This window comes from Castor canadensis, chromosome 12 (genome assembly GCF_047511655.1).
Source record: "Castor canadensis chromosome 12, mCasCan1.hap1v2, whole genome shotgun sequence".
In the NCBI taxonomy this organism is placed as follows: Eukaryota; Metazoa; Chordata; class Mammalia; order Rodentia; family Castoridae; genus Castor; species Castor canadensis.
In genome coordinates this window covers 52,577,501-52,600,552 of record NC_133397.1, presented here as the reverse complement: position 1 = coordinate 52,600,552, position 23,052 = coordinate 52,577,501, and the positions used below count along the sequence as shown (strand labels likewise).

At 44.7% G+C, this 23,052-nt stretch overlaps 1 protein-coding gene across 10 annotated transcripts in view; it reads left to right on the top strand.

The window, feature by feature from the left end:
- The first annotated feature begins 5,716 nt into the window (after positions 1-5,716).
- Positions 5,717-23,052, top strand: part of Bcl11a (BCL11 transcription factor A) — a 97,951-nt gene continuing 80,615 nt past the window's right edge. Inside the window, exons 1-3 of one of the 10 annotated variants that reach the window (XM_074049773.1) lie at positions 5,717-6,593; positions 7,482-7,653; positions 14,422-14,751. In XM_074049773.1, coding sequence (XP_073905874.1) covers positions 7,599-7,653; positions 14,422-14,751 — 385 coding nt within the window. In that variant the 5' untranslated portion in view covers positions 5,717-6,593; positions 7,482-7,598. Of the gene's footprint in view, positions 6,594-7,064; positions 7,654-7,795; positions 8,351-9,895; positions 9,946-9,978; positions 10,131-14,421; positions 14,752-23,052 lie in introns of those variants that run through there. The other 9 variants (XM_074049776.1, XM_074049772.1, XM_074049775.1 and 6 more) reach the window with 9 other exon arrangements.

The following is a 23,052-nucleotide window of genomic DNA, read 5'->3' as shown; positions in this document are numbered from 1 at the left end:
ACTTACATGTGGAAGCTAAAATATTGGTCTCCAATGGGAGCAGAGTGGGCACAAGAAAAGGGCAAATGAGGTGTATATGGTGGATGTGTTTTGTATCCATATATGAAAATAGAAGAATGAAACCTGTTGCAGTTGTTCTTCTTAGAACAACTAAGAAGAGGAGAGGGGGAAGAAGGAGAATGATGGAAGGGATAAATCCAACTAGGATATATTGTAAGCACATACATAAATATCACAATGTATTCCCCTGGACAACTATTATACGCTAATAAATCATAAATAAAAAATTGATCTCAAAGAAGCAGAGAACAGAATAGCAGTTACCAGAGCCTGGGAAGGATGTCGGGGAAGGAAGGATGGAGAAAGAGATAGTTAATGGGTACAGAGTTGCGGTTGGATAGGAGGAATGACTTCCCATGTTCTAAAGCATAGTAGGATAATCATGGCTGACAGTAATTAATTGAATATTTCAAAATAGCTAATTTTGAGTTTTGAATTATTCAAAATTTTGAATGAATTTTGAATGTTCCCAACACAAAGAAATGATATATGTCAGAGGTGACAGATGTGCCAATTAATCTGATCTGATCATTACACATTGTATACATGTATTAAAATATCACATTGTACTCCATAAATATGCACAATTGCTATGTGTCAATTAAAAATAAAAATATATTTAAAAATATTAACTCCTGTTTTTACCACATAGTTGATAGATGAGATAAAGAAGACATGAGGTAATTTTTCTCTCTTTAAGTAAATTCATACTCTTTTATCAGAATATAACAGAAGGTATACCTCTGAGTATATGTATAAGGTTGCAACGTTCTTTGGCATATAGTCTTGATTTTAAGTTGTTTCTTTCTGTATGTGCATATATGTCTGTGTGTGTGTGTGTGCCTGTGTATACATATATGGGCACGAAACCCCACACATACATACTCCAGGGTAATAAAATGACAAAAACTTATAAGAATAGCAAAGAGTTCTTGTCCAAATAAAGGACTAACTGCCTATAAAATTTCCTTTTAGACTGTGAAGTCATAGCTAGTAGTTGGCAATGAGACCATCTGAAACCACTAAAAATCATTTTTGCAGTGCTCTGTAAGAGAAAGAGTGAGAGGAGAGGAGATGAGAAGAAAGGAGAGAGGAGAGAGGGAGAGAGATCCAAAATTTTCTGCAGCTGAGTTATTCTGCCTTTTATAAAACAACTTCACATCTGGACTGATAACTTGAATTCCACCCAGTGCCATTTAAATAGCCAAGTTATAACACTCTTAAACTTGGGGTTTATAATAGAAACACTGACAGACCCTTAACTATGGTGCCTCTATAGTAATGAAGCACAACTATTTCATTATAGCAGTGTCTGGTGAGGCTGCTGTAATTAAGAGTCTGTCAGCGTTTCCATTATAAACCCAAATTTTAAGAGGTTTTTAACTCACATTGTTTTAAATCACATTGGGCTGAAACTTGCTGTACAAAATGTCAGACCAGATGTGTGTGTGTGTGTGTGTGTGTTGCTTTTCCCTTTATTTACCAAAAGAAAGAAAAAAAAAAAAAAAAAGGAAAAGGAAGCAAATAGGTGAAGGTTGTATTTTAAGATTGGGTGTTGGGGAAGAGAAATAATGTCCAGAATATGTTTTATTTTTGGTCGTTTTGATTGCACTTTTCCTTTAGCAATGCCCTCATTTGCAAAAGCAGATTTGTACATATCCAAAAAGCAATATTTTAAAAAAATGAATCATTTGATACTGGGTTCTTGATACTGGTTAATTTGGAAGCTATGTGACAATGCAGGCTGCTGGAGATGATGGAAATATCTTGCCTTCTATTGTTAATTGTTCAGCTGCTTTGATAGTTGCAATAATCTTTTTTGAACTCACTATCCTTGGTGTGGAATCACTTTTAGGATTAAATGCACTCTCACAGTAGGATTGCCTGATCAAAGCCTTATTGGTTTTTTTTGGGGGGGGAGGGGAATGAACAGAGTTTGGAGGGTTATGTTGGTTTCATGAATGTGGTGAGAGGATCTGTGAGTCCATTCACTAAGGACCATTTATTGAGCACCTACTGTCTGCTGATTAGTGCACCAGGAAGTCTCTAGTGCATACTTTCTTTGCACTGGCAGCATTGCCCAGGACCTCTGTGTCTTTGATGTTAATGTTAGGAAGCTAAATTAAGTATTTCACCCAACAGTGTTCTAACCAGAACTCCTTGTCTCTTCAAAGGGGACTCTTAAGTGGTGAGAGATTGCTCCCCCACATCCACATTACAGACTTAGCACACAGCAGCCCAGTCTATAGGCAAGAAAAGACTTACAGCAGATTTAGCTTTTTCCTTCCACTCTCCCTCCTTTCCATCCTTCCTTCCCTCCCTTCCTCCCTCCTTCCTTCCTTCCTGCCTGCCTCCCTCCCTCCCTTCCTCCCTCCCTCCCTCCCTCCCTTCCTCCCTCCCATCCTTCTTTTCCTTGGATAGGTCCATTCAGTTACAGACAACAGCCCGCCCCCCCCCACCCAGCAAAGGCCCAGGGAGCCTCTGGAGAAAGATGGCAGACTGACTAATGGTTCTCTCCTGAACCCCTTTGGGGCAAGTCTGTGCCTTTGCAGAAGGTACAGATACTGCCCTGCCCAGGGGCCTCCTTAGGTCCAGGCTCTGGGTCACATTGGGAGCAGAAGAAGAAGAAAAAGCCCACTCCCTTCCTCAAATACAACTTCCCTCCCTATAAAATTTGTCTTCCATTGTCTAACAACACCCTACCACTTCCATCCTCAACAACCCCAGATATGAAACTTATGCCAAGTGTAGGATCTAAACTTGTTTTATTTTTATGAAGATGACTGCCCGTACTCTATTTTCTGATCTGCCAATTAGGAAAAATAAAAAAATAAGAAGATAAGAAGAAAAAAAGAGATGAGGAAAAAGCAAGGTGGGACTGATTGTATTTTGTATTTTAAATCATTCATTCAGTCATTCATTTATTTATCTATAGTGTTCCCCTAAAGGCAGACAGTGAATATTTTATTTTAATCTTGTAGTTTCTGTGAGACAGACCTTTTAACCCTTCATTCTCCGGCTCAGTCCAAGTCCCCCGCGCCAGGCAATCCTCGCACGAGGCTGGGACTGTAGTAAGTCTCTCTCTCTTGGAGCTGTTTGTTGACCACATTCACGTTCAGAGCCCTGGAGCTAAAAGCACTTTACACCATAAAATAAAAGCACTGTCTTTTTTTCTAAAAGGTTACGTCTGGAGGCCACGCGGCTCATACTTCATACCGAAAACTACTGAAAGGACTATGAAATCTTCTATGATTTACACTCTCTCACTGCATTAGGGTATAGATCTACTCGACTCTAAAAATACGGTGGGTTTCTAACCGACGTGAATATATGTGCATTATTTCAGAAAGTCTGTTAGAAAACTTGTCAACACATTATAAAGCATAAACCAGGACTTGGCTATTAAGTACGGAGATCAGAGGCAGAATATATACTGCAGGAAGTACTGGGGAGTCTCCTCCGCCGGCAAGATAAAAAGGGGGAGGAGGGGAGGGGAGGGGTCGTCTGTTGGCCTGGAGTTTACTCGCAGTGTCGTCACCAAGGTTTGGGAAAGAGCCCACGGAGTGTAATTACCTTCTCAATGCAAGCAGCAAAGCTTCTACAGCCCCAAACGAAGTTAAACTGAACGGCCAGAAAATAATTTTAACGTTGTCATAATTTATTGCTTTCTAAAAGCCATTTCTGGAAAGGTAAATATACTTATTGTATATCCAAGTGTGCGCATTTAACGTGACCTTTCACCCCCCTCTACAAAACCACCTGCATCATTAATCAATACTTATGTAATATTTTTAAATTTCTTAGAACAACATATTTTTACTTCTTTAAACACAACATAGGAACCCTCCCCCTCCCCCACTTTTGGGCACTGTAGTGAGCATCCAGCAGCGATGAAGGAGGGGGCGTCACCCGGACCGGAGAGCACTAGGGACCGGGGAAGGGAGGTTGGCGATGAGGAAAAGATCAAATGCCGGTGCACAGCCCTAGTTTTCTGGACTGGGTGAAATCTGGCTGGGGGAGGGGCGGGAGAGGAGGGCAGTTCTTCACCCTGGGCATTTTATGACGGTGAAATTAAATATATGTTAATGGTGGAAACGTCGCTGCTTACCTCTCCATTGGCACCCAGGGAAAGCAGCTGCAAAGCTGGCTCTTTAATGTATGTTTTAAGATGTGGTTTCGGAAGGAACCCCCTGGAATCTGAAACAAGTGCAGTAACACAACAGACCTACTTGTAACTAAGTGCTTAATTTCCTATGATTTTTTAAAAAGAAAATCAATAAAATGTTGCCAGTTATTTATTGGAAATAACCACAGATAACAGTCCTGATAGGGTGCCGGTTTTAGAGCGCACACAATTGTGTAATGAATTGTAATTCAGAAGACTGTTAAATGTGAACCACAGAACCTTTCAGAGGTAATAAAGTCATTACTTTTTACACTACAGTCAACCCTGAAAAGCTTTAGACACACCATTATATATAAATCACACATATGTACTGTATATTTCTACAACACAATTTGCCCACTTATATGTCTTTTCACTGTATGGACTTTTATGGATGGATGAGAACAAGATTCAAATGTGAACAGTTCTTTTCTGAAAGAGTCTGGCTCACTCACCATTGTTACCTGAAGGGGCTTTTGTTTATTTATTTTTCAATGGCCTCCCACTTTTACTTTCTTCTTCCCTCTCCTCACCTTCCCTCCAGCCGGCCAACTCACGGTTCCGCCTCCCCTCCTCCCCCGGCAGTGACATTCATTCGGTGGCTTGGAGGCTGGTTTAGCAAGACAAAACACAGCAGAGAAAGAGAGATGCTGACCTGCTCTGAAGACTCAATGAAAAGGGGAAATGGTGTCACGCACAGCTACAGGGTTTTACTGCAAGTGAATCTTCTTGCTTAAACAGAATTTGAGGTACCCCCCTCCCCCCACTGTAGGGAAACAATAATAACAGACTCTTTTACACAAATCCAGTCCAGCCCACACCTCTTCTTATGTTGGGCGTCAAAACCTCCTTTTCTTCAGGGCCCCGAAGCTTCTCCGAGCTAGGCAAGTCAGTCATTTTCTAATAGGTTTGAAACTTTCCTAAGACGACACAGGAATAAATAGCCGCTTGCTGGCGAGGCTGGGAGGTGGGTGAGCGCGTGTGAGCCCCAGGCCCTCGCTTAAAACAATAAAGCCCCCCGCCGGGTCGGGTGAATTTACGGGAACGACACCTCTAAGACTGAGGAGGAGGAGACGAGGCGAGGGGATGTGGAGTCGCTGGGAGGAGAGGGAAGGCAGACTCCTCGCTCTGCAGACACAGTCACACACGTCCACCTGCAGCTCGGGGGCTCGCGGGCCTCGGCTACGCGTCTCCACCCGGCACCCTCCGCATCTTCCCTGGACTCCAGTCCCTTTTCCTCTCCCCATCCCCCATGCCCCCCACCCTGGCCCTTCCGGATTTGGAATCCCAGCGCGATCTCCCCGGCGGCGGCAGCGGCTGCTGGGTGGTGCAGGCAGGCTGGGAGGCTGGGAGGCGGGAGACGCCGGGGGACTTTGCAAGCACGTTTCTGAATAAACTTTCCAATCGCAGGGGGTGCTGTTGCTGTACATTTTACGTAAAACTGAAAGTATCCCACGCCAGAGTGAAGCCCGCTTTTTGACAGCGGCAGCGCGCGTGTGTGTGCGTGTGTGCATTAAAGAGACAGGGGTTTATTTCCAACAGGTCTTCCTTAATTTCCAGGCAACGTCTGCAGAGAGGCGAGTAGGGGCTGCGGGATCCGGGGTGTGTGCGGTGGCCGCTGGCGCCTGGAGAGCGCGGCTCTAACCCGGGGCGGTCATCACACCACGGTGGCCTCCCCGCTGCTCCTGCGAACCAGTTACTCTCTCTCCTTTCCCCATTTTCTCTTTCCTCGGGTAACAGCTTAGGAACAGTTGTGTTCTGCCTTTAAGAAACATTTTATTTTCCATCCCTCCGTGCTATCGCAGTCGCTCTGGAGTGGGAGGGGGTGTGTCCCTCCTGGGACCCGGCTCGGGGACCTCCCGCAGTGCCCGGAGTGCGTTCCCAGGGACTGGGACTCCCAGGACTGCCCGCGCTTTGTCCTCCAGCCCTGGCAGCTCTGAGAGGTGGACGCCTCGGCGCCTCTTTCGCCCCGGCCCCTGGCGCTCCCCTCCCGAGAGTGGAACGCGCCCTGACTCTGGCTCCTTGATCTTTACTCCTCGGCCTCTTTCTCTTTCTGAGATTCCTGGGAGCTTGGGACCTGGTGCTTCCAGTTGCATTTAGACTCAGTTGCTTTTTGGGGCGCTCAGATTTTCGGTCCTTGGCTTGCCCTGGGGGCACCCTCCCGGTCCTTGGGCCGAGGCCTGCGCCGCCTGACTCTCTCCTCAACCTCCTCTCTTCAGGCCGCCCGGGCTCCGTGAGGCCCCGGCGTTGCCCTTCCGGACCCGCAACCCTCCAAACTTGGGTTGGATTCCGCTTCGCCACGCGCTCCCTCCCGCCTCCCCTCTCCCGCTGCGGAGCTCTAACTTGGAGGCTCAGCTCTCAACTTCGGGTGATTTTTCTTTCCTATCCTTTCCTTGGGCAAAGTTTGCCGAGCGCTGCCGCGGGCTCGGGGCTTTCACTTCGGCCCCAGGCGTCCGCAGGCGGGGAGCGAGCGCGGCGGCGGCGGGGAGGGGAAGTGGGTGTGCGCACGCAGGAGGGTGTCCGGGAGCAACTCTACCTGGCTTCCCTCCGCCCGCGCTTCCCCGGCCCTGGGCAGCAGCCTCCTGGTGCACTCTGGCTTTTTTTTCCCCCCCTCTTAAATAATCTTTCATTTTAGGGTCAGAGTGAGGGGGGGAGCGGGGTGCCCCGCTCCCCCCCTCCCCCCTCCCACCCCGCCGACCCTTTCTTCTCTCCCGGCCACGCCACCGCCGCGGAGCTAGCTGCGGCCACTGGTGAGCCAGCGGCCCCAGAGCCCCCTCCCCTCCGCCCGCCCCTCCCCCAGGGGCCGCGTCTGGCGTCTGCGGAGCCCCCCGCCCCGCACCTCCCCCGCCCCGCACTGGCCATTGGCTTGTCCTGGTCTCTTTTTCATGTCCAGCCCCTGATGTGTGTCCATTGGTGTGAGCTTCCCCTTCCCTCCTCCCCTTCTCTCCTGCTCGCCCTGCCCATGTTTTGTGTGTCTCTGTCCATCCAGACTCCTGACGTTCAAGTTCGCAGGGACGTCACGTCCGCACTTGAACTTGCAGCTCAGGGGGGCTTTTGCCATTTTTTTCATCTCTCTCTCTCTCTCTCTCTCTCTCTCTCTCTCTCTCTCTCCCCCTCTATCTCTCTTCTCTCTCTCTCACTCTTTTTTTTTTTTTTTTTTTTTGCTAAAAAAAAAAAAAGCCATGACGGCTCTCCCACAATTCATCTTCCCTGCGCCATCTTTGTATTATTTCTAATTTATTTTGGATGTCAAAAGGCACTGATGAAGATATTTTCTCTGGAGTCTCCTTCTTTCTAACCCGGCTCTCCCGATGTGAACCGAGCCGTCGTCCGCACGCCGCCGCCGCCGCCGCCGCCCGCCCCGCAGCCCACCATGTCTCGCCGCAAGCAAGGCAAACCCCAGCACTTAAGCAAACGGGAATTCTCGCGTAAGTAACCCAATAATAGTAATAATAATTATTAATAATCACGAGAGCGCGCAGGACGAGAAGCTAGAGAGAGGGGGAGCGAGGGGTGTGTGCATGCATTTTAAAATTTTTCACGTGAAAAACCTCCGAGAGTCGAGGTAAAAGAGATTAAAAGAAAAAAAGCCCTTCATTCCCTCACGAACCATAACCGTGTGTGCACTTTTGAGATAGCACGCATCTTTTAATTTTATTCAATTTTTACAAAAATGTGATACCTTTTCCCTCCTTTCCGCCGCTTTATTTCTCCTTTCAAAAAGGAATGCAATGATTTTCCTCCTAGTTTTGCAAATTAATGAACAATACTAAGGCTGCGAACAACTCACATGCAAACCTGGGGGTGGGAGCTGGAAGAAAAAAGGGGTTGCTTCCACTCAACGTAGGAAAATGGAGGGGGGAGTGAGTCCAAGACTAAAAAACAATTCCTAGGGAGAAAAGAGGTGAGACTGGCCCTTGGACACCAACGTGCGCACGGTCAAGTGTGCAGCGAGAAGAAAGTAGTCATCCCCACAATAGTGCGAAAGTGGCACTGTGGAAGGGGGTCCCTGGCGCTCCTGAGTCTGCTGAATGGGGAGAGAGGGTCTGCGGCGACCGGGAGAGCCGGGTGACCGGGAAGGACCGGAGACGCGGCCGGCGTTGCCGCCTTTTGTTCCGGCCCGAGGTGGGTGTTTGTCCCGCCGCCTTTTGTGCCGGCTCTCGCGCTTGCCCTCCTGCGCCGCCGCCGCCGCCGCCGAAGGGCAGGAGCTAGGGCCTGGGGAGGAGGCGACCGGGGGGCACGCGGTAGAGGAGGGAGGGAGCCCGGGCCGCCGTCGCCGGGTTGCCGCTGCCCTCCCTCCCGGCGGAACCTTAGGGAAGGCTAGGAGAAGGCGTGCAAAATAAATAAATAAAAAATTAAATTAAACAAGGCAAGAGAATGTACATTTTCTTGCTCCCAAACAGAAGCCAAACGCTCCGCTAGCTTTTTTCTTCACGGCTTTCCTCTTTGACTCCCCCAACCCCCCACCCCCAGCAAAAATTCTCAATCTCTAATCGAGAAAAAAAATTGACAATCATCCCCTTCCCCAAAAACCTCTTCAATTGCAAACTTAGAGCGCCGGCGGCACAGAGAGGGAGCGAGGAACTCCCTCCTCTTACTATTTTTTGGAAGATTTTCAAAAAAAGTGGAAGTGGATTTTGATTGGGAAAAATCTCGTGTCTGAATGTTTACAAGCACCGCGTGTGCGGGAGCCTCCTGCCAACAAACAGACAGAGGACCTAGCGCGGCGCGGCAGCCCTGGAGCAGGCGGCGGCAGCGGCCTGGCCTCGCCCGGGCCTCGCCTGGCCTCGCCGCGCCCCAGCCAAGCCCGGGATCACCCACTCCGCGCCCGCCGCCCACCCGCCGGGCACCGCGGCCGGCGATGCTGCGACTCTAAGCCAGACCGGCCTGCAGTGTCTGTCCGCCCCCAACACAATACTCTGATCTCCTCCCGACCTCCCAGACTTCGAGATCGACTGGATGAAACTCGGTTTTGCAAAGCATTTTTATTTTGCAAAGCAACTGTAAAAGCGCCTTCTGCGCGCCCCCTCCACTCCGCCCTGGCCACTCTCCGACTTCTCTAGTCCATAGCTCCCAACAGCAGAGAGGTCACCACGTGCTTTCCCTGCCCCCGCTCCCACTCTGGCTAGCAGCCTCCTGAACCCAAGTGCGGTCAGGCCAGGTGTGGCGGGGGGAACAGGATATAAGTGTGTCCGGGTATGCATCTTGGGGGTGCTGGTTACTAGGACCCTGCGCGCTCCACTCTTGGGTTCTTGTCCTCTACCCTGGGCCTGGCAGTCTCGGCCAGGAGTCCTTGTGAGTCTATGTAAGGTGTGGTGGTGGTGGTGGTAGTTATCTCTAGCTGAGGTGCGTGTGGAAAGGCGGGAGGTGGGCAGATAGGAAACTTTTGAGAGTCAGGAGAAAAAAGCGTGGAAGGGCCCCCATCAAAGCGTTCTCCCTGCCCTCTTACTTTAAATTTTTTAATGCAAGTTTAAAGGACCACCTATACTTTCCTGTGTTTTTAAGGCAGGGGGTATGCACAGGGAATTGAATTTTTTACTGGGCCCTGGAACTTGTCACACACTTGGGAAGCTCCCCCGCTCGGGCACGTTGCGGGGCCCTCCCTCTCCCCACCCCCGCGCATCCCTCCCTCCCCGCTCTCCCCCGCCCCCCACTCCCCCGGCCGCGCCGGATGCGGAGCAGACGCGGCGCAAGGCGGTGTGAAGTTACAGTCCGGCCAGGTACCGGCGGGAAGGAAGGGCAGTGTTCGCTGGACTCGGGAAAGCCAGGCTGCTCGAAAGGATGCAGAGGGGGCTCAAAGGACAGACTGGGGCGCTCAGCCCGAGCTGCTCTCCACCCTCCTCCTTCTTGGCTCCATTTCGGGACACTCCAGGCTGGGAGGGGTAGACAACCCCCTTCTGTCCTGGTGCGGACACTGGGTTAGGGGGCCAGTTTTGGGGTGGGGGTAAGAAGGTCGCTTCTTTCATTTTCTGGGTACTCAGAGGGGTGCTGAAGCCTTCCCGGTCTTCAGGATTCCCCCCACCGCCAGCTACGTGGTCTGAATGAGCCATTCGGTCGCTAGGAGGCAGAACAAGATCAAGAAAGCTCAGCGAACTTGAACCTGTACCAGAGTCGTCCCCCCCCCTCATCTTCCCCCCTCCCCCACGCTTGGCGTATTTTGGCCGGGGAGGGACGAGCGTTGCGAGGGTGGGAGTGGTGTGGGTGTGGGGGAAACGAACGGTTAGGCAGAATTCCCTCCCCCCCCCACCCCGTCACCCCTTATGTCTTTGTTCTTCATTTTGACTTTAAAAATGCTTCTGGCCAGGGCCTCGGAGAAGCGCCCGAGCGCGCGGCCGACACCCCCGTGCGCGAGCTGTGGAGCCCAGGGCGCGCCGGGCGCCGAGCAGTTTTCGCTTTCTTTCGGGGCATTTTTGGTGGAGAGGAAAGGAGAGTGCGGGCTCTCTGGCTTTGGGGGATGGCCGAAGGGAGGGATGTGGCAAGTTTGCATTTGGTCTCCAGGTTTACTTCTTCCACCCCCTCATCCCCGCGCAAAGCACAGATCTACGCGGCCGCTGCAGGACTGCCGGGAGGCTCGGCATCTCGAAGCTCCCTCTCCCCGCCTCCTGCAGCTCTAGCCTTGGAGCCCGAAATCACAACAATAGTAATAGTTATCATCATAATGATGCGGGCAAGCAGCGTCATTAATAATGAATAACCGTGGTCGCCGCCTGGCGCACACCCGGTGCCTAGAATTGTGGGGGGAAAAGCATTTGCACAGATCCTCCAAAGTGTTAGCGTGTGGGCACTGGATGAATTTTAGGATCCGCGCTTGGGGGGTGTGTGTGTGTAGTGAGACCAAAACTGCCCCAGGTTAACCAGTCGAGTTTTCCAAACCTCACTTCCTTTTTCACCAACTGGCGAACCCTGCTGCCGCGCTGGATGGGCGTGGAGGGCAGCAGTCGAGGCTCCTGGCTACCCGCCGCCTCGGGGCCTGAAGTCCCTGCCCCGAAGGTTGCTGCTGCACGTGTTCGCAGCAAGCGCGGCCTGAGCCTACAGTCCAGAGGCTGCTCGCTTTGTGCCTCAGAGTCCCGGCGCCCAACTTCACTTTCTGTAAGGCCCATCCCTGCAGGGCCCCCTGGTCCCCGGCCTGTAGCCCTTGGCTTCGCTTTTGTTTCTTTGCTTTCCCCCCTCCGTTTGCTTTACCCCGTTAAGAAAATCCAGGGGAAGGACTTGGAGAGCAAACTTGAAGACACATCTACCTTTACCCCTCCCCCTGCAGCCCTCATTATCCCTTGCTCCTTTCCAACATTTCTTCTAAGGATTTTTTTCCCTCCCCCCAAATTATTCTTTTGCAACTATGTAGACAGGAAAGAGAGCTCAGCCTGCGGCTGGGACACGGAGACGTTCTTGTCTGTATTGCTGAATGCAGAAGCGTTTTATTTTCTATTTCTTCCTCCCCTTGTAGAGAGAATTCGCGGTTAATTATTATGATTATTTGTCCACTCCCTTCCACTTCAATCGAGGACTCCCCGCTTTGTAGCCAGAGTTAGGCCGCAGCTTAGAAAGGATGGTATTGTGGGGGTGAATTAGGATGGAGTTGAATTGAGGGAGGGGGTAAAATGGCTGAGGTTAGGAATGTTTTTAGGGAAAGAGGAATTTGCATTAAAATACGGAGAAATTATCTGATGCCCAGAAAGGAAATGTTGATTGCCACTGAGAAAAGATGTCAATGCAAATCAGTAGACTGCAACAAGAGAATTGTATTTTCATATTTTCTTTGTGCCCCACTTGGTCTGATTTTCAATAATACAGCAGCAATAATAAAACACGTTTTGATATTTCTCTGAACATTACTAGCCAAATGTTTTTCAAGGATCCTGATGTTAAACGTATTTCATACATTAGGATATAATTCTTGTTAATTAGCAATAATTTACGTTAAGAGCATAGAAAATGTTGAGGTTACAGGTTTTATATCTGTACATTTGATCATCTTGTTATTTTCAAGAACTTTGCCTCCTATAAAATTAATTAGGTGAAATGTGGAGGTGTAATCAGCAACCTGTGAATTACCACTTCATTTCCTGGTTTTGATTGTAAATCAGTTCAGTCACTACGTTAAGAAGACTTTAACCAAGTCTGTTTTGTACCGAATTACCTTTAACTATTTGATACCTAGGAGATTATCTCCTTTTACTCCTAAATAACGTTCCCACATTCAGAAATCTGTTAGGCCTACGGAATAATAATCTTAAAAAACAAAAAATAAACAACAAAATAAAACGAATCTTGATAGAATTTGCAAAAGTGTTTTAACTTTAATATTTTTTCCTGAGTCTTCCATCTGTCAACCTCAGAACTTGTAGTGAATGCTAAACAACACAAAACGCCACATTTGTCAATGTGTATTTAAAATCTCTAATTCAAATAGTAGGGATCTTGGAGAATGACTTCCCTATGCCACTCCTCACTTGGTCAAAATGAAAGCAAATGTAGGAGAAAAATGACATAAAGGCACAATGCAAAAGCATTTCTGTTCATCTCCTTTTATTTGAAAAGTATGCATGTGCAGTCTGGATTTATCTTTTGGTCAGGATGTTGGGCAAAGAAACATTTAGGTGCTTACTTTGCTGTCTTTATTAGTAGGGCGATAACCTTCATATTCCTGTGGTGACCTTATGTTAAATTAGGAGGCGTACCAAAGGCTAGAAATTATGACATGTCCTACTTCAGCACAGGTGCAGCTAGGCAGGCTCTCTCAATATTATTTCACCCAACACATCTGGGAGTTACTCCAGATCTTCCCCCTCAATATTCAGCCTGGGTAGGGTTGAAATAAATTTAACCTGAGTTCACTGGATTTTTGCACTTTATCAAAATCTGTTCCAATATTCTACACTCAAATTAAAATCTATTTTTTGATTCTCTGTGGCTTTAAGTTCATTAAATGTGAAATTGGCAGCTTGCTAAAGAAGGTCAGACTGATTAACTGTTTAAGACTTGTACATTTTCTACTTCACTTTTCTTAACTGGCAGCATCCTGGATATGTTTTGTATTTTGTGATTTTTTTTTTTTTTTTGGATAGAGCAAGTATAAGGTTTTTTGAGCCCTTCTTTCCACATTTGGAAGGTTAAAAAAAATGACAGAAGTTGTTCAAATGGATGCTTCAGTATTTTGGTGCATAGTTAAGAAAAAAAGAAAAAAGCAAACAGGAAAGAAAAACATGTCTACCTTGTTATACCATCCGCTGGTGATTGTGTGTGCAGAAATAGTCCCATAATGAAGCGTTTTGGAGCTCATTCAGAAAATTAGTCAACTTTGACAACATTAGGCAAAGTATTTCAAGTCTAAAGAAAGGACTTCTCAGTCTTGTTCTGAAATGTGGCATTTGCTTGACCATTCTGATTTTTATGTCATGGATGCCACCAAGTGCAAACATGTTTAGAATATTTTAGGCATTTCTTTCTTTAGAATGAAAAAATGACTAATTGGCTTATTTTCTTAAGTACTCGAAAGTATCCCATTTAGCTAATGTGTCTGAGAAGAATTGCCAGTGAATTTGGTATTTCTTTGATTTTGTGGCACTGCTGAGAGTGAGATCAGAATGTTTTTTGGCAGTGTGAATTACGCTGCGTTATGATTATTATTTAGACCTTTTCACAGGTGAATGCAGTTGCTTCCTTGTTAGGACAGTGTACATGTGGCACGTTTTTGTGTGGTGTAATACCCTTCTAGTTTATGAAGCTATGTCTGTATACTTAAAGAGTACATACGTTCACACACAAAGGGTGTGTGAGTTTATTCTCCTCTCTTTTTATTCTTTGGCACAATGGACAACTTAGTGTACAGGAAAAAAAAGAAACAAATTTGGTTTCAATCCATGTTTTTACCAGTTTTTCTTGTAGTTGTTATTTCAGTTATCTTTATGTCTCCTGTGTTAACTGTTGTGTGAGTGTGTGTTTTGTCTGGAGTTATGCAAGTCAGACAGATTTCTTTAAATACATGATGGTTTGCCTCATTGATAAATTTACTTTCTTGTTGATCACCTTCACATCCTTACACACTTTGTATTCTCACATTTTCTGGGTGTTATATGGAGAAGGCCAGAGACACTTTCCATCATGTGGTGAGGTGGGGGTGGGGTTGAGAATATATTTTCCCCTTTTCTCTCCTCTCTAGCACTCTAATAATTGTGCTTTTGTTTCTCCAACCACAGCCGAACCTCTTGAAGCCATTCTTACAGATGATGAACCGGACCACGGCCCATTGGGAGCGCCAGAAGGGGATCATGACCTCCTTACCTGTGGGCAGTGCCAGATGAACTTCCCTTTGGGGGACATTCTTATTTTTATCGAGCACAAACGGAAACAATGCAATGGCAGCCTCTGCTTAGAAAAAGCTGTGGATAAGCCACCTTCTCCTTCGCCAATCGAGATGAAAAAAGCATCCAATCCCGTGGAGGTTGGCATCCAAGTCACGCCAGAGGATGACGATTGTTTATCAACGTCATCTAGAGGAATTTGCCCCAAACAGGAACACATCGCAGGTAAATGAGAAGCAAGGAGAAAAGCTGTTTGCATGTTTTCTTTTCATTTTCAGAGGCGCTGTAGCCAAGCAGTAAGGAATGGTGAAGTGCTTTCTGTATTTCTGCATATGACTGTCCATGATGTTAAAATAATCATTCCTATTGCTTACATTCAGAACACAGAAAATAAATATTTCCTGCCTCATGGAATTAGGTGTAGGTGGAATAGGTACACACACCTGACACCCTCTCTCTGGATTTGCTGATTCTGAATTTCTTTCTTTCTCCTTGTCTGCCTTCTCATTTTAAAGTGCTGGACCTTACTATACCTAGTCCACTTTCCAGTGGCCTTTTCTGGCCTTGGTGACATGTGAGAGGCAAAGTGGTCATCGAGGCATTTGTAGTTCAGTCAATGATCTGTCTGACTGAGGATACCTGATTGGGCCTCCCTAGGGGTACAGTTCTCAGGTCTTCCCTGAAGTGGGGTGGGCTGCCAGGGTGGTATGGAGAGGGTGGAAAGAGTTAATCGAGTTCCAGGGCTAGCCTCAGATCCATATTGGCTGTCAGCCCATATGGGGCTGTAATTAAACACAGCCCCGTGGTGGGATGACACCGTGACCTTGACTTTAAGATGCCATTTTCGACTGGCCAGGCCAGAGTAGAGAGGGCAGTTGCTGAAGCGCACAGACATGCTTACTCGAAAAGTTTAAGGGCATGTTGGAAATTTCAAAAGGTTGGTTTGACAGGAACGGCTGCTCCCTGCAGCCTGCCTCCTCAGCTCAATGATAAATGCTTTTCGGTGCTCTCTCTTGTCTCTGATGTGGTTTTGACAGATGTATCTTGATTTTGTTTGTGGTTTACACAACCACATGTCACCCTTACAAATGTCCAGTCCAGACTCCACTGTTTCTACTATAATGCGGTGTAGAATTTTGCTTAGAAACATACATTCACACAGTTCTCTTTCCTTTGGTTAATTTTACCAGGGAGGTAGCTAGGTGTGTGGGTTTCTCAGCAGCTCAAGGGAAAAGGAATTAAAGGCTAACAGAGGCACTTAAAATTCCCTACTCTAAGTAATAAACAGCAACACTGTATAGTGACCCTTGAAACAGTTTTAAATTTAGCACTTCAGACAAAGCAAATGCAGATTTTGTGGTGACAGAACCCCCCCTACCTGTCAAAGAATCATTTTCTTTCATCTCCCCCAGCCATGGGAAGGCAGAAGGTGTTCAGTTTTAGGAAAGGTAGTGCGTGCAATACAAGTTCATGGGAACTTGTCTCTCATACATAGTTTGACCATAAAGTTGAACCATGATAGGTCAGTGGTCTACAGGGGATTAAATGTCATATTATTTCTCCTCTTCTCCTCTGGAATTTGATCATTAAAATCAAATGTGGCATTTTCTTTCTTTCTTTCTTTCTTTTTTTTAAAAGATGCTTTCTGCAGTAGCACTCAGATACTTTCCCTGTAGTAATAAGAGAAGTATACTACCAAGGAAGCTGCATGTGTAATGTCTTTCTTGGATCCACCACATTTAGCTTATGTGACATGTAGGTTAAGATTTTTTATCCCCCCCACCCCTAGTAGGATATGGGAATGACCATTTCCATGTGCTGTCTTGTGACTGGAAGGAAAATGAACAGAAGTGTAAGGCATGATTAATGAAGCAAGAGCAGGCTGAACGGGATTTGTCGTCTTTGGAGATCCAAAGCCTTGCTAAATCACCAAATATGGAGTAACACTTCCGTGATGTAACATCGTATTTACATGTTGTGCTACTCGTTTAAAAGACAAAACACAGTGTCTTGTCAGGCAAGAATTAAAATCACACTTCTTCCTGAGGTTCCAAATAGATTATTTCAGATTCAGGTTATCCAGGTCCAAAATCTGGCGTCTGTATTTAGAGGAGGAATCTGAAGGCAGGGGGAGCCTTATAAATAGTTAAGGCTTTTACTCTTATAGTTGTGAGTCTATGTAGATACACAGGGAAAGAAATTAGCTTTAACTCCCTGGCTGTCATGTATTTATTTATTATTTCTTAAGGAACTAGTACAATAGCAGAGTCTAGAGAACCCAAGACAAAAAGGAGGAGCAAATTTGCAATATATTTTACAGGCCTAATACTACATAATTTCACCATGAAGGAAAGCTATCTAAGGTGTCTAAGACATTCAGTGGGTACACACGTGCTGTGACCCAGGTGAGGTAAACTTTTCATGCACGAATAATTACAAAGTCTCAGTTCCTTCCATTCCCACCCTAGAATTGGCTCAGCATAAAATAGCATGATCACATCTTAAAGGGAGATGTCAGTAACTAGAATCATGACTTCTTGTAATTCACAGTAATGAATTCAGAGTTTCGTATGGTGAAGTTAGCATTCTACCATTGTCCATAAATTATGATGCTCTGGCCCTCAGGTGCCCCTAAAACGAAGTTCTGGAAAGACGGACTGGGTACTCCTCACCCATTTCTCTAAAGCACATCTCCACCATGCCAAGCCTGCTTTTCTTTTTTATGATGAGGAAGGAAACAATAACAGTAATCATTCAGTAGATATTTGAATTGTGTGTCACAAAAAAGAAAGAAGCAATGTTCTATATTAGGAAAGAGATATATTGATGAATCTCTAGAAGAATATGTTTGGCAACTACATAAAAGGAAGTCATTTAAGCATGCTGGGTAGGAAAGGCTTTATTAAAGTGATGTAAGTTGGATTTGAGTTCACTGTGTGCTCTATGCCATTTTATAGGCAGGAAGCAGGAATAAAACAGTGACAGATCTTCCTAAGATACATAAAGTCTAGAATTCAGGGCTTTCAAATAGGAGAATAAGGTAGATTTCTTAAGATTTGCAGTAAAATAGCATGCTTTTTGACTGTGCTCAAGCCTCTCAAAGCTGTTTTTTGGTGGATGCTTTTTACCTGCTGAAGAAATGGATGTGTGTTCTCATACTATATCTGTGTACATGTGTTACCTGTACCCACAGACATTGGTCAGGTTGCTTTTACTGTTTTATTCAGATATTTGGAGTATTTTGTGATGTGATCCACGGAGACCACTGAAAGAATATTAATTTAACTAGAAATTAGCAGCTTACATTGTGTGGGCCCAGTCTATCAATAGGGATGTCAAAAATCCACTATCAGATATAAGCAGCTTTTGACTAGCAGTCAGAGCTTTCACTATGGGTTTTTGTTTGTTTTGTTTTTGAGGTTACTATTTTATGCTGGGGGAAATATTAATTGAAGAATAATGATTTTGAAACTGTTTTTCCTTTACAGAAAAGCCCAAAAATACTATTCTGCAGTGTCAGATTTGTAGTTTTGGATTATTGCACATAGGAATCTTTAGATTAAGGTTGGTCTGTCATAGCATGTAGAGAAAATGGAAAAAAAAAATGCCACAGATCCCATGAAATGCAGTAGAGTCTGCTGCTACTGATATGTAGCATGGTTTTCTCCTTAAAATCACGAACATAAGCATTTATATTAGAGCATTTGAGATTTTTTGCCTAGACAGTACAGCTGATACCTAGATAATGATATGTAAGACAGATCCTCCAATGAAAGGGGAAATACTCATTCAAAATGGAAATACATTAGCATGTTACTTCCAGGTAAATCAAGTATAACATACTTCATGCTTTTCAGAATTTAGAAAATCAATTTGCTTTTTGTTTTTTGTACCCATTCTAATTCTTTCCTAGCTCAGACTGAACTGGAGGATGTATTTGTGTAATTGTAAATGAGACTATAAATTATAGTATCTTATCATGGCTACTTATTTTTCATTTCTCTTTATTTGTGTGATTTTGAATAAAAACTACTGATCTCTGAAGTGAATTTTCAGTCTGGCAGCAAAAACAGAAAACACCACTATAAAACAACAACAACAACAACAACAGTTAAGCAACAAAACAACAAAAACAACCCCCTCCCAAATATGCTGGCAAACATTTTGTTTACCTTCTGAACGAAGAGAGTATTGTCTCCTAATAAATACCTAGGATTTTCATAGGGAGTCTATGATTGTGAGGCCACTACCCAAAGACTTATGTTCATGAAACTGGAAGTCCTATATACAAGCTGTATTTGTAAATAAGACAGAGAAAGGTTGTGAACTGGCAGCTTGGATGTTTTGTCAAAGTACAATGTCAGAGAAACTCTTTCTAAGACAAATTGTAAATAGAACTGTCACAGTGATTGCATGATTGAGCCGCAGAAGTGCCCTACAATTGTTGGCATTGTCAGAGGACTTTTGAAAGCTTAATTAAACACAGTGGCCCGCATGGCTGCTAAATTTACTTCGGAAAGCCAAAAAAAAGAAAAAAAAGAAAAAAATCTAAAATGTAGACGATCCCAAAGAGCTTAAAGTTCTTCAGACGTTACCCTTTTGGTGACACCGAAAAGAAGCATTGAGCATTTTCCTAGTCGTCTTTTATAAATAATAGTTTTGAGAATAGGTCCACGTGATGTGAAGATCATCCTGTGGGTGATGTGGATTGTGTTAGTTTTTCTGTCTCCTGCTGTTACAGACAGTTAATGTAAAAATGGCCTTTTATTGGAAACACAAATATGTATTCACTTCAAGAACAGGAGCAGAGAGGGACAAAGTTTCCCTCCCATTCTCTGTGTTTATTCTGTGAAAGCTTAAAAAAACAGTGCTGTAATTTCTCAAATCACCCCATTCCTTGTTGCGGTACAGGTTGTGCCTTTTCCTTTAAAGGATCTGAGATATGTTTTGCACACCTTTCTCCCAGTGAATGTGGCATTTAATTGTGGAGCTGCCCATAGGCTGGAAAATGCAACTGGGTGTAGAAACGCCAGGCAGGGTCAGGACAGGCACCTTCAGCTCAGGGAAGAGGCAAGTTGGACGCATATTAATGGCACATTTTAGAGTTCTGGAAAATCATTAATTTCACACTGCAGCCTCCATGTAGTTTGGCTAATATGGGAGGTCTAAACTGGGGTGCATCAGAAACAGATCCTGGGGAGATAGGTTTTAGATATTCATGATTTCTTAATGGTGGTGTTTAATAAAGGAAAAGAGGTGGCTTCGCACACTAGCCAATGTGCAAGGAAGAAAGTTTGGCTGTCCTATGGGGGAAAATTTTAAATTTAACCAACGTAGAAAGCCCAACTAGGGAGAAGCACGAAGATTGTGTCATTGGGTATTAATTTAATCTACTCTGATTGGTCTGTTCACATCCTTTATTGCACAGAGAAATCATTTGACAAAATTTACCCCAAGTCCAAGTCTGTTTTTACACATAGTACTACCAGCTTTGTGCAATAAAGAGCACTTAGCATCAAGCTGGACCAAGTCTGGCACTTTGCCACTTTTTTAGCAGGAGGTTAAATCACCAAGGATCTTTATACCTTCCTGCTTGTTCAGATGTCGTTTGGGTCATGGTAATGTTAGCAGTGTTGTTATTTCAAGGATTTGAAAAAAAAAAAGATTTAAACTTAAGGTCCACTTTTAATATTAATTCAAATCAAGCAGGTTTTGATTTTATGTGCCAATTTGGAATACATTATAATATAGCTCATGAAATACGTTCAGACTATAGAATTGATGGAGAATGGCTAATATTTCTATTTGAATTCCAAACAGAAAATTAACCATTGTACTCTTCTCCACTCTGTTTTTTTTCCCCTGCCCAGGTAAATAAGTACCCTTAAACTGTTTCTCCCTTTTTCTACCTAGGTACAGAGCACTGGCCAATATCAGTAAATTTACCTCTGTAATTCGCCATGTAGTTTTTACAACAATGACCTAATTAATTTGAGCATGAACCATATTATTGCTACTGGAGTCATTTGCTGTCACAAACTTAATTTCCAGGAAATGTAATCTGACGAATAAGAATTCCTTAGCTCTCCACATGTGCTCCTTGAGACCAAAGGCAGATTTAAAGTAATAATAATAATAAAGAAATGCCAGCATTATTAAAGCCAGTATGCTTGATGCCAGACTCAATTGGAAGGTAGTAAACATCAGACTGTATTTCTAATCAGTTTTAGAATGTAACGTATTCCATACTGGGTTCCCTGGAATTTGTCTTCCTGCTTTTTACTGGCCAGCTGCACTCCCCATGCATTTTTAAAAACATTTCAGCAAAGGCTTTTGCTGTTCTTAGCAGGGTTAGTAACTTGGGGTCCATTTCTAAGCTCATTCGTCATTCTGCGATGGCATTGAGTTAGGTTGGCAAGGGAAGGATTTGAGGCATGGGGGTGGTGAGGTCACTTCTGATCCCAGCAGGGAATAGGTGAGCTTCATTTGCCTTTACAATAGGCGCACAGTTACTGCACCTTGGAGGGGCTCTCAGGTGCCGCTCAGATGGGCGCATGTAAATGCCCTGTCAGATGCAGAGCTGGAATATTAATGCTTCTCCCACCACCGCACCATAATAAAGCTGTACACAGCAAGCTTAATATGCAGCTAGTCTGGGGAATTGTGTAAACTTAGCTAGCCCAGTGTGAAAGACAGCAATGGAAGAATTGCTCGCTATGCCACGGTTCCCATCTTGTTCTCCTTTGATCTGTAGTAAAATGAAACATCGTCCTTCCCTCCTCTCTGAGTTGTCTCCCCAACTCTGCCACCTCCCAATCCACTACCAGGATTTTTTGTTGCATGTGCTGGTGTGGAGAAATGCGACGTAATTTGTTTCATATGGTTAATTACAGGCGTTTGAATATTTAAAATTTTAAATAGCCACAGTTCCAGCTTTTCCTGTTAAAAGTATGTGATTTGAACAAAGGGATTACAGTGTAAATATTTGTGGTGATTTGCAACACCACTCTTTCCCCATTAAACACACACACACACACAGATACACACACAGACATTCAGTTTAAACCTACTGCTGACTTAAAGGACTTATGTACCTTCATTTGTTCTTGTTTTTTAAACCAACTCTCAACTGGAACTCCATTAAAATGTTTTACCGTTACATTTTGAGTCTACTTTTGCTTGAGGTTTTAAAAAGGATTTTTTATAATGTGTTCATTTAACAGAATCAGCAGCCGTCAGAACCAGTTGTGGTAAATCCACAAAATGTACAAAGAAAAATACACACAGTTCCTGGAACAAAACACTTGGAAAAATAAGCTGCCATGAACTGGCAAATTAGAAGTTTGTAGACAGGCAACCAAAGTGTCTCATCTCTCAGTTTGCCCCAGAGACTGATGCCCGCAAATCTGATGCAATGCGCCTGGAAGGTTTACCTGGGCAGGTTGCTCCTCTAAGGCAAGGCGCTGTGTGCAGCTGATGTGTGCACCAGAGGAAGGCTGCACCTTTTGCTCCCTCCCTTTTTCTTTTTGATATCTTTAGGTAGACAAAATACGAAGTTCTTAGAGTGCTAAGCAACAAATTATATTCACCTAAAGGTGAGATGCTCAAGTTTAAACTTCCTGTAAAAGAGGCAAGAAGGAGCCTTGCACACCTTTTTCCTGGTAGGGTTGGCAGTGTGTTATTCAGAACCCAATCACTCTCTGCCAGGCAATTCCCAATGGGAACCTGGAGCAGGTATGTTGATGAAGGGGATACCTGGGGACCTTTGGTCACTCACAATGAGTTTTTGTTTGTGTCCTCACTGTTGTTAGCATTGGCTCAGAACAATTACACCTACAATTTGATCTCAGTTTCAGATAGAGACAAATCTACTGATTAAAAACTCTCATTAAAATAAAGAATGGAATTATTGTGAAACATGCAAAGGGGCTTTCAGAAAGAACATGGGTACTGGTGTGTCCCCTTTCCTTTTTTTATTTTCTTTTTGAACTTTCTTAAACACACACACACACACACACACACACACACACACAAGGAGCCTCCTGCTAAATACCAGGGCATTTAAATTTATATTCATCAGTTGCTCATTTTCTTGATATGTAATGATGCATAAAAATAGCTTCGTAAAAAATCACATCTGTTAATTTTTAGGGAAATAAGATGTAGCTTGGATTCTTACCTTAGTTGGAGAACAATGCACTATGTGTCAAGTCTGATCTTTTATGTTTCAAATAGAGTTTCTCTTTGGGCAAGAGAGTACCCTCCCCCTACCCGCTTCCCCTGGAAAAAAACCCTCCAAAACCCAAAACCTGAAGAATTTTCCTTTACCGATTCAAGGTATACCATGATTTCATGATAGAGTTACATATAAGGGGAATCCCACAACGAATCATTTACTGCCCATTTTAACAATCCTCCCCAAATCCTTCTGAGTTCACAGCCAAAACAACGCATTAACCAATGTTAAGTTTTAAATCTCAGGAGTTTCTCCTACTCCATACCTACCTAAAGATTAAAAAAAATTCT